Below are 11,581 nucleotides of genomic sequence, written 5' to 3'. Positions count from 1 at the left end.
TCTGTGATAAAAGTTAAACTAAAGTTAGCAGCACATGGTGAAAATCTTCCTCTAGATCTCTGTGGATCATACAATATGCTTGATTAACATCCCTAATTGAAATTTCATCAGATGCAACAAGCTGAATTCAAAGCTTTTAAATTGTTGTTGAATGATCTTATTGAAAGTGTGCTTCGGTGCTCCAGCTAAAAAGAGCTTTCTTTTGTGAAGTGTGAGTCCTTTCTCAAATAGCATAACCATGTAGGTAGGTAAATTGCAGTTCCTTGCACTTCCTTGTTCTTAGGCTTTGCGTTGTTTTCTTTATTGTGCATTTTCGTGCTCTTTCCTTCTTGATGTTGCATTTCCTGTATTAACTTGACAAAACATAGAAACTTAGCAGAGAATGGAATTTGTCATTTGCCACTTTTTCCTTATCTTTTAATTTTTTTTCCTTGTAACTTTCCTGTTCCATCTATCAGAAATTCACTTCAAATGTATATTTTTCCAGGTAAAGCTTAAAAATATGCTGTACCACACTGCTCGAATAAACTGCATTGCTTGGTCTCCTGATAACAGCATGGTTGCCACTGGATCACTTGATACATGCATAATTATATATGAAGTAGACAAGCCGGCATCAAGTCGGATAACTATCAAGGGAGCTCACCTGGGTGGAGTCTACGGCTTAGTTTTTACTGATGAACACAGTTTGGTTAGTTCTGGTGAGGACGCTTGCATCCGTGTATGGACTGTAACACCACAGTAACATAGAAAATTTTGGGTTTGATCTATTTCTGGGAAGGATAAGAGAGTATTCATGAATGCGGGCATGTGATTGGCATTAGACATCCTTTCAGGAGCATCCTCTCTGCAATCTTTTATCTCATGCTTTGAGGACTATCCTCTGCCTGAAAATTGAAGTAGTTGCTTGTCATGTTATCACAATGCTGGTCTCAAATACATTGGATGTATGATAGTTTGTGGCGCATGTCTTATTTATTCCACCGGCTTGAATCGATCTCATTCTGTTTCTGTTGATGTATGTTTTAGGACAGCATCCTGGGTAATGTGTATTATTAGCATTTTTTCTTACGTTTGGTCATTGCATCAAGATTGGAAATTATTGTAGCCCTTGTCTATGTTGTCCTGCTGTAATTACTTTTTTTTTTTAAGATTGATGTAATGTGTATTATTGACATTTTTTCTTCCGCTTCTTTGTACTCTTTTTTCGAGAAAATTAATATTGTCTCGTCCGTTGCAGATGATATCAAATAGTTAATTTTTCAACTAGCTTTCTTTTACTTTGACAATTGTAATAAAACCTTCTTGATTCTAAATAGGGTACACTATAAATAGCTTTTTTTAGGTTTGTCATAATTATAAATACATCTTTGTTATTTCTTAAGACATTTGTTATTTCAGGGAGAAATTTGTAAATTTTTAAATAATGAAGAGGTACTTATAATTATAACAAATCTTTGGTGAATCTATTGTAATTTATCCTTCTAAACATTGGTCAGGGTAATTTATCCTTCTAGAAAAGGGAATAAAGGGAACTTGAAATAACAACGAATAATGGTGCAGTAATTGTTATAAAGTGATAGAATATCAAAATGTAGGAGAAATTAAGCTTGTGGGGTGCAAAAAATGAGAAGAAAATGTATATCCGTATTGTTTGCGAGAGGAAAAAAAGTAGAAAGTGTAGATAGCTTGAGTTACCACTATCGCCTCCATTTATAGGATGATTAAGAGTAGAACTAAAAGTTACTGTTGGGTTCGAAAAACATGGGCGCAGAGGCGCATAGAATTTAAAATTTTAATAATTAAACGAACATGCATAATCTAAATTATACAAGTATTTGTCCTTTGGAATAATGGAACATGGCGAAATATAAAATAAGTACGATGAGTGAAATCAGATTTATAACTTTTACACTCTTACTAAGGTAGTTGTTAAAATATGTGATTAGAAGCCAATTAAAAAGTTAATTCTACAATTTGTTGTGAACAATTTCATTCCAACTGTAATATTGAAATATGAACAAAAGTTACATTCTATGGCTCTATTTTATTATGTTAACTTCTTGTGTAAATTGCTCTACTGCTTTACGTTACAACAAAGCCCACAAATCAAATTAACAATCAAGGTAGTTGGGTTGTGCATCGAATGACAACTATGACATCAATTACTGGAGGTTGGTCTTAAACGTTTCAAGCTTAAAATCTCGAGACTGGTATCAAGTGTTTTATTGAGACTTGCACTAAATGTTGCATTCATTAGATGAGTGTCGTACTTTATTAGCGATAGATGTGGGACGTCTATACAACTTTAGTGGATGGTTGACAAGAAATGTCAAGTAAACTGAATTGGCTCGCAAAGAATATGGAGCCTTTGAGGCTTGGTCGGTATGACTAGTATTCCCCCGCTCAGATAGTACGGGGTCTAATCCTCAAATTCGAGGAATCACAACAGTCACATATGTGTGATGACTGGATCTTGAATTTGGCGATATATGATCGTGTTTGTAATGTGGTCATTATAAGTCTTGTCCAGTATAGTCGAAACATGTAGTAAGGATGATGGGTTCCAAGAGAAGATTTGTTGTTTGTCAGTATTTGATAGTCAAATCTCCTATGTGCTCTAGAACACGTTTAAACTCCCTAGGTTGGTTGCCACAACAAGTGATCGAATAGGAGACGGTCTCTTAAGTTAAAAGATTTCTCTTAAGTTAAAAGATTAAGTAAATGTGTTAAGAGTCCCAAGGTAGGCCTAGTCAAGGTCAACATGGGATAGGGTTTGTTTGCACTTAGGCCAGAATCAATTAACTTGTCCTACAAATTAAATTGAATTCATACACTAATTTTGTTGGACTTATTATTTAATCTAATTAAATAAATATCCAACAAAAAAGAATCAAAGTAAATATTTAATTCCAATTAAATATTCACATCAAGAAATTCAATTAATTAATTAATTAATTAATCCAATCCACTTAATTAATAAAGTCCAAAACAAACATAATTAGTCTATTATTTCTAGCCCAAATCTAATTAATGGATCCAACCTATGAACTAAACAAGTCCATCTCCTAATTAATTAATAAATCCAATTCACTAATTAGTTAATTCAAGCCTCTATTAAATTAAGAGTAAATTACGTCGACAACTCCTGATGTTAGACTAAAATATACAAATATTTTATACTTTTTACAAAATTATGACTACATTTCCTGAGGTTATAGATGTAGTTACAACTACACCCACTATTTAAATACAAAACTCATACAAATACCATTTGAAAAACATTACACTAACACTTTCAGGGGGTTTGTTGTAATTTTGTAAATACACTAATACCCTTTAAGGAGTGTAGCTGAAATTTTATAAAATATAAGAGATGTTTGTATAATTTGATATAATCTCAAAAAATATCAATATAATTTATTCTATTTTTTATTTATCTATAGTTGTTAGTAATGCCATATCAAAACATTATAAAAAAATATGTTATTAGTTTATAAAATGAATGATTAAATTTTTTATGTATAAAGTAATTATTCAAACAAAAATACGTATGAATAAACATGTTTTCACTTATACGATCCTAATAAGAAATAAGTATTTAGTAAAGATTTTTTAGCAATATTTGCTTTAATATGATATTCTTTTTCTTAGCTGTTCTGCTGGAGGAGAAGCGGGTTTATTTTTATTTTATTATTATCAAAATTTAAAAAATAATTAAAATGATATATATATAACACAAATATATTAAGTTGTGGATAGAGCAAAAAAAAAAAAAATTATCTTCCTTCAACGGTCAGCCTTCCCTTTTTTTTATTTATATTATTATATATTATATTACCATATATACTATTATATTCTATATAATTATTTATTTTGATATATTAAATAATAATTTATTTAAATAAATATATCAATATAACAACGATAATTAAATTCTATAATTAACATAAAGTGAGACAAAGTAAAGCAAAACTTTAACTATATTATAATATTTGTATTCATTGCAATATTTATAATAATTAATTGTAAGTTTTTTAATTAATAAATTTTAACATTAATTATAAATTAAAAATATATATAAATTTATAATTAGATAATTACAATATATAACATTAATAATATATATAATATTTAAAGAAATACATGAATAATAATAATTAACTTACATCAATGTATGATATCAATATAGGGTTACATGTCATAAATAATATTTGTATTCATCAAGTTGTGAACAGTATTTACGACTTGATATATTTTTATTTAGTTATATATTTATATTAAAATAATTAAAGCAGGAGAAGCGGCTATTGAAGCGTGGAGGCGCCCGAATTCATAGCGGATCCGGCGGGAACTTTTTCAACGCGACAAAACTTCAAACTAATTTCGCGCGCATGACGACCACAATCACATCTCCTCGTCACAGACCAAAGCGATCAGTCCTTATGTGTACGTGGCTACATATGGTTGGTTAGTCCTTCCCCAAATTCGCACCACAGGCGCGTTACACAGTACCTCATCTATCAATATAGATACTCCCCTCCTCCTACGTTCTACTTTCTTTCCCGCCATCTTCTCTCATTCCCCATCCCCTCAACTCTTCAGCTCAAGGTACTGCACCCCCCAAAATAATAATAGAATAAGATTGTGACAAAAATCAGGAAATGGGCATCAATAATCTTCTGAAATTCATGAAGCCCTATGTTGAACGCGTCCACATCAAGAAATATGCTGGGAGACGTGTAAGGATGTAATGATGGGCTGTTGTATCTTAATTTCTAGTTTTTGATTCTGGGTTGCTGTCATAGTATTACACACTTCTATGCCGCATTTGTTTATAAGTTCCTTAGTTTTGGCTTGTGATGCAGGTGGGAATTGATGCATATTCATGGCTGCATAAAGGAGGTAGTTTATCCAATATGTTCCTGTTTTTTTCCCCTTCTTCTCTAATCTTTTGCGATTGGAAGGGGTTGATTATGGTGTTTTCTTTTTCTTTCGGTGATTGAATGAATTAATGAAATTGGAGAATGTATCGCAGCCTATTCGTGTAGTATGGAGCTATGCTTGGATTTGGAAGGGGATAAGAAATACCAGTTCTTAAAGTATTTTATGCATAGAATTAATATGCTTCGACACTATGAGATTACTCCTGTAGTTGTTTTTGATGGTGGGAACATCCCATGTAAGGCCACTACTGAAGATGAGAGGAACAGGCATGTAAAACGATTTTGCCTATGGTTGCATCATTTTCAAAACATTTTATATCTTTCTACTGGGCTTAAGGAAGTCTTTTCTTTCTCTAATTGATATTCATTCAGGCGACGAAAGGCTAATCGAGATATGGCAATGGAAAAGCTGAAGGATGGTGACGCTAATACAGCCTCTGAGCTTTTCCAGGTATTGATTTTGTTTCTTGTTATGTTTTCTTGCATTTGTTTAGCCTTCTTGACATGAAGTTAAATTTAATTTTATTTTTTTCGTACCGTCTGTTTTGGTGAGAGCAATAATATGCAGCAAAGTTCATGTATATGCTGTCTATAGTCTGAACAAATTTCAGTTTATTGATTATTTAGTCGTGTAAAATAATGCAGCAATATCATCAGTTTGTGAGGAGTACGGTGTCAATATTATCACGCATCTATTGAAAATTTGATAGTTCTATAAAATCCTTTCTTCTTCATTTTTTTGTTCTGGAGGACCCTTGTTTCCTGATATGTTTTACCTGCAACATCTTGACATGCCGAATCAATGTATACTCATAATATTTTTTTTTCGTTTCCTCATGCATCTTGGCATTCATCTATTAAACCTACCCTCTATACCACGGACATGTTATTCATGTATCTTTAGCTCACAAACTATAGCAATAGTAATCCTTTACTGCTATCTGTGAATTTCTGTGTAGAGAGCTGTGAGTGTCACCCCACTGATGGCACACCAATTGATTCAGGTAATGGCCATTGATTTCTTTTCATATGTGCTTTTATATTGTTGTGAAAAGCTTGATATAAATACTTGTATTCAGAGTCTAGCATCCATTGAATAACAGGTGGACATAAAGTTTTTGGATCCAACTTTGTAAGACTGTAATGGATATTGTCAATGCTCATTAAGTTCCACTGCTTCTTGTTCAAGCATGACCAATTGCTACCATCAATTGCTTAATTTTCAGACTTTGAGATCAGAAAATATTGAGTTTGTCGTAGCTCCATACGAGGCAGATGCACAATTGGCATATCTTGCAGGTCTTGAGGCTGAAGAAGGTGGAGTTGTCGCGGTCATTTCAGAGGATAGCGATTTACTAGCATATGGTTGCCCTGCTGTAAGAGTTAAACTCTGATGTAGATAGTCGAGATTTGAACTCTGTGTTCATTATCCGAACATTTCTTCTATGGTCTACACAGATAGTCTTTAAGATGGATCGCTATGGCAATGGTGAAGAGATAATGCTGAACAAGGTTTTTGATGCTGTTGGTCATGTACCATCCTTCAAAAATTTTGACAGAGAATTATTTACAGGTGAAGTACCCTGCTCCATCCCATATATTTCACAGATTTCACCTACTTTCAGAGTTCAATATCTACACAAAATTTGCATCACTGTCAAGGCAACTGTTTTTTCTAAGAGCAACTCTTTTCAAGCCATGACAATTCTTGTAGAAATTATGTGTAGTCCGATTTCTTGTCTGTGTGAAATATGAACTAACCTTTCAAAATGTTTAGGTATGTGTGTCATGGCAGGCTGTGATTTCCTTCCATCTGTACCTGGCATTGGAATTGCAAAAGCTTACAATTTGGTTGCCAAGTATCGGAATTTAGCCCGTGTAAGAACAATCTTTCATCAAGTAAAAGCCAGACTATTATGATGTCTCTTAAATATCAGAGTACCTGAAAATATCTTTTCGTGAAATCTTTATGTTCGTTCTTTTTTGATTGAAAAATCTTAGTGCAAAGAATTCTGGAATCTCTTGCAAGACTAACATTTGAGTTTTCAGAAAGAAAAACTGTAATCAGAATTCTATAACTATCCAGCTAATTCACATGGATCACAAGGCCACTTCATTTGCATGGTTCAGTAAGGAGTGAAAAGAGAAAAACTTCTCAGAGGTGGCATCATTTAGTGTCATCATTAACGAACTAACGTTCATTATTACTTTATAAATGATTTTTAGATATTTTCATGTTTCTGAATTTCATTGCACCATTATGTAAAGCGGCATCCTTTGGCTGATGATTGTTGTCCGTAGGGTTATGTGGTGAACTGAGTGCTGTTGACAGACAAATCAACATAAATTCACAAGATTAACACCTGCTGTTAATTTGAAATGCAGTTAATATATTCTGAATTGTGGGGTAGTGTCTTAACTATATAAATTTAAACTTCATAGAAAAGTATTAATGTTCAAAAAGTAATATACATTCTGCAATATAGATTATGTTTTCACTATAGCAAGTCATTCAGCTACAGAATATCTGCTTACTCAAAATCCATAATATTGTCACTATGATATTGTTGAAGAAAATGAACAAAGTCTAAAATTAAGTTTACACTACTGAATATTCAGATACTGCTAGACTGCTATGGATCTTATAGCCTTACTTGCAATATTTTAACAAAATTTCTGACATTCTTTGTAGATTATACTCAAGTTCTTCTCTACTATGCATGTCTTTTTATTTTCTGAAGCTTGAAAACTGCGTTAGATTCCCAATCACAGCTCAGAAGTTTGGTGTATCTCACAGGTTCTTTCAGTTTTAAAGTTTGAGAAGGGAAAACTAATGCCTGAAGATTACGAAACAGCTTTCAAAGAAGCAGTTGCAGTCTTCCAACACGCCCGAGTGTATGTATCACTAAAGTATCACAGACCACACACAAAGTCTTCATTTCTTTTTTGTTATTTCGGAGCATCTTAGTTCACATCTTGGCCAGGTATGATATAGTTTCAAAGCAGCTGAAACCCCTAAAACCTCTTCCAGCAGAGCTTTTGCAGTATCAAAATGAAGAGCTTGATTTCTTGGGCCCGTATCCTTTCCACTTCTTATTACTTTGAGTAATATCTCGTTCATTGGTAATTGAACTGATGCAGTTCTTACATCACAGATCACACTTTAACCAATCACATAAGAGCATTTGCAAATTCACATCATTTTCCAGCCAACACAATTGACCAATGATTTCGAGTCTTTACTTCATATGTTTCACAAAAGCCCTTCGGTGCTGTGTACTTTTACAGAGTCGAGTAACTTAGCAAACATTTACTAGTAGAGAAAGTCCTTTTTCTTTTTCCCCTCCTTTCTTTCCTTCACTGCAGTTAGAGATTTAAAGCCTTCGCTAGCAATTGCAATTGCGGAAGGAAATCTAGATCCCTGTACAATGCATGCTTTTGATTACTTCCCTCAACCTGGACATCATTCTGCCAACATACTCTTGGGACAAGAAGAACCCACGGAATCAACGGAAGAAGGATGTTTTACTACACTTTCTTTCCACAAAACACACAGAAAAAGAATTAGAGGTTAGTCTTGTAGCCGTCTATGCCACTTGGTTTATACTTTTAGGTGTACATTTTAAATGATCTGGACTTTTTTTTTCTCTTCAATAAATTTTCTTAGCTGTAATGTATATTTCAAATTTGAAATTTTATCTGAATTACAATCCATAATTTGCCCTGGAAACTAACAGGGGATACACCACTGGATTCAGTGACCAACAGTTTGGAGGAAAGGAAGCCAAAGGTAATCACACAAGAAGTGCTGCATGCAAGTGAAGCTTTAGCACTGGAAAAGTTGGCCTTCCCTTTGAGAGAAGAGGCCTCCAAAAGGAACCAGGATGTCTCTCTTGGATGTCCCTTAAACATTCCTAACAACAACCCCTTTAAAAAATGGAAACAAAATGAAGTGCAACAGAATCAGACAGTTCCTGTTGATGAACAAGCTTCTGAAGTGACTGATACTGAAAACTTAATGACCTCATGCATGACTCCTGTATCACAGGAAAGTGTGGATTCTAAACCTGACAAGTCTGTTTACTCAAAGAGCAGAAGAAAAAGTGAACAATCATTGAAACAAAATCGATGCAACCATGTACAATCTAAGAAAAGTAGTATATTGAACTTCTTCTCTCGAGTATGATTCTTGTTAAATTTAAGGAGCTAGGCCTTTTTGCCCTTGTTCGTTCTCCAGTTGTTGATAAGTCTGCAGATGTATTGAACCATTATTATGCTGATTATTAGTGCAAGGCAGCTGATACATATCACCATCCTCAGCCAAAATCATGGTTAGATTACAAAAATGTTCATTGATTTGGTTTACAATTTTTTGGGATTCCATGGGGCAACGTAAAGCGAGTAGGATTGCTCCTGCATACATATAGAGCTATAGTTAACTATCACAAGAAAGTTCAACATATTTAGTTGTTGAGGCTTTTTTCCCTGTACTGGAATAAAGAGTTCAGAGAGGGCCAATTGGTATTTAGTTGCAGTTCAAGCTCCCTCACTTGTAGCTCGAAGTATCTAGCTCTGTGTTCTAAGTTAAGGAGAAAGTGTGTTCTTAGTATTACATTTTTCTTTCTCTTTTCTTACCTTTTGTACACCTTTATTAGTTATCGAGTAGTGATTTAGTTATGTCACATAGATCATGTTAGGCTAGTGTCTAGTGTGCCAACTAGCTCAAAAGATATAAGCTAAGAAGCACGCTGTAGTGCCCTTGTAGTAAACAATTTTTGTATCACGTTTATGAAATTATCAAGGAATTCTTCATTTAATATTTGTCTATCTAACTATATGCGCAAAGAATGAAGTCGTTAGGTGTCACAGGGGTTTTTGACGCAGTGGAATTCTATACCCATTATGTGGCCTAGCTTCCCACAAACTAGTCAGTGTTTCCCTCACACACTCTCACTCGTATATGAAATTTAAGAAATAGAGAGAAAATCACTCACAAAGCATGCAAGATAGCCATAATTCGCACCATTCAAGCAACACAACAAATTACCATATAAACCAACCTTATATTTTATTTCCAACAACCAATATACAAGGACCCTCAAGCTTGCACACAATAGATCATGTCCATCACCTTATCAAAAAGAGTACAAGCTTGGCAAAGCATTAGGAAACTGCCCTCAACAGGCCCACTATCCTAGTACATGTTTGCAATCCCTTATGCCATGTAAGCAGGCAGTTCTCGTCCCTCAACTACCTGTCACATGCCTTGCACACGTTGCTTACTTGCCTAATGTGCAACCAATCGCCAAGACAAGTCTTAGGCCGACAATCGTCAAGCCCTGTCGATCATGTGCACACACCGTAGGCAGCTCTTCTGTTCGCCCCACAAGTACTTCAACCCATTGCAATCTCGCCTCCATGACGTCCAATCGATTATCCATCCCTATTTGGTCTCCCATGCCGTTTGAGCCTTTGCAAATGTGACATACACAAAATTTTGAAGCCTTCACAAATCTGCCTCCACCGACTGAATCAGAACCTAAGTTGGCTCTCATACAAACTGTCACAAGGGTTTTTGATGAAATGAAATTTTTACACCCACTATGCTACCTAGCTTCACACAAGCTAGTAAGCCTTCCCATTACACACTATTACTCGTGTATGAAATTTAAGAAGTAAATATGGAATCACCCACAAAGCATGCAAGATAGCCAGAATTTGCAAAATTCAAGCAACACTACATATTACCACGGAAGCCAACCTTATATTTTATTTCCAACAATAAAATTAAAAGGACCCCAAGCTTATACACAATGGATCACGTCCTTCACCCTCTCAAAAAATGTACAAGCCATGCAAAGCGAATAAAGTACAACATGATTGGAGTTGACATCCCCCAACTGCTAGGAAACTCCAATAGAAAACTGCCCACAATAGGCCGACTATCCTAAAACATGTTTGCAGCCACATTCTGCCCTATAAGCAGGCAGTTATCATCCCTCAACTGCCTATCACATACTCTGCACACATTGCTTGCTTGCCTAGGGTACATCTCATTGCCTAGACTTAGCCATTACTGACAATCGTCAATCCCTGTCAGTCATGCATGTATACCTTAGGGCCATCCGTGCATACTGTCTGCCGACATTCCTAGAAAACTCGCACATTTGGTGTTTCTTGTGCACACCGTCTATAAGTTTTCCAAGAAATGTAACACGAGTTCTGCTTACGGGCACTTGTCTGCTGATTGTCCCTCACAGATAGGCACTTGACTCACCCTTGCACCTGCATGCTTACGCATTTGCCTGCTGACTTCTCGCAACGTCCAGCAGGCTGCCGAGACACAAGCCCACGATGCCCACAATATACTAAAACTGACTAACGATGCTTAAGGCCTGCACATTCACCTACCATGCAGTTTGCCGTGCACTATCACCCATTCATTCCTCAATCGGGCAACTATGTACCATATGCTCCCTATTTGCCCGGTGTCACGGTACCAACACCCATCAACAGTTTGCCAAAACCTTTCTAGTCTCACATATGCCTTTTGCCATCCACTGCCAACACTATCTGCTGAAGCTAATGTGCATGCTTGCCGAAATACACCGAACGACCTTTCAAGGGATTTGCAT

General features: G+C 35.2%; 2 protein-coding genes across 4 annotated transcripts in view; both read left to right on the top strand.

The window, feature by feature from the left end:
* The window catches only part of LOC105158063 (actin-interacting protein 1-2), a 7,565-nt gene extending 6,378 nt beyond the window's left edge, over positions 1–1,187 (top strand). The window contains exon 6 of the mRNA XM_011074688.2: positions 488–1,187. Coding sequence (XP_011072990.1) covers positions 488–745 — 258 coding nt within the window. The 3' untranslated portion in view covers positions 746–1,187. The remainder of the gene's footprint in view (positions 1–487) is intronic.
* On the top strand, positions 4,394–9,724 carry LOC105158061 (exonuclease 1). Of its 3 annotated transcripts, none has more exons than XM_011074685.2 (12): positions 4,399–4,742; positions 4,869–4,905; positions 5,039–5,213; positions 5,319–5,397; positions 5,906–5,950; positions 6,173–6,322; positions 6,405–6,519; positions 6,724–6,824; positions 7,744–7,841; positions 7,931–8,023; positions 8,317–8,516; positions 8,684–9,724. In XM_011074685.2, exons 1-12 carry the CDS (start codon positions 4,665–4,667, stop codon positions 9,130–9,132), a joined length of 1,620 nt encoding a protein of 539 aa, XP_011072987.1. In that variant the 5' UTR covers positions 4,399–4,664; the 3' UTR covers positions 9,133–9,724. The 3 variants fall into 3 exon arrangements, with proteins under 3 accessions (XP_020548076.1, XP_011072987.1, XP_011072989.1); XM_011074687.2 differs by having other exon boundaries at positions 4,399–4,750; XM_020692417.1 differs by lacking the exon at positions 8,684–9,724 and having other exon boundaries at positions 4,394–4,742; positions 7,942–8,023; positions 8,317–8,450.

Source organism: Sesamum indicum, linkage group LG3 (assembly GCF_000512975.1).
Source record: "Sesamum indicum cultivar Zhongzhi No. 13 linkage group LG3, S_indicum_v1.0, whole genome shotgun sequence".
NCBI classification, from domain to species: Eukaryota; Viridiplantae; Streptophyta; class Magnoliopsida; order Lamiales; family Pedaliaceae; genus Sesamum; species Sesamum indicum.
The sequence above is the reverse complement of the archived record's forward strand: the minus strand, read 5'-3'. Positions and strand labels throughout refer to the sequence as shown.

Coding starts and splice junctions, on each gene's coding strand:
- LOC105158061 (XM_011074685.2), top strand. CDS start 4,665: ATGGGCATCAATAATCTTCTGAAATTCATGAAGCCCTATGTTGAACGC. Junction 4,743..4,868: donor AGAAATATGCTGGGAGACGT/GTAAGGATGTAA, acceptor CTTGTGATGCAG/GTGGGAATTGATGCATATTC. Junction 5,951..6,172: donor TGGCACACCAATTGATTCAG/GTAATGGCCATT, acceptor CTTAATTTTCAG/ACTTTGAGATCAGAAAATAT.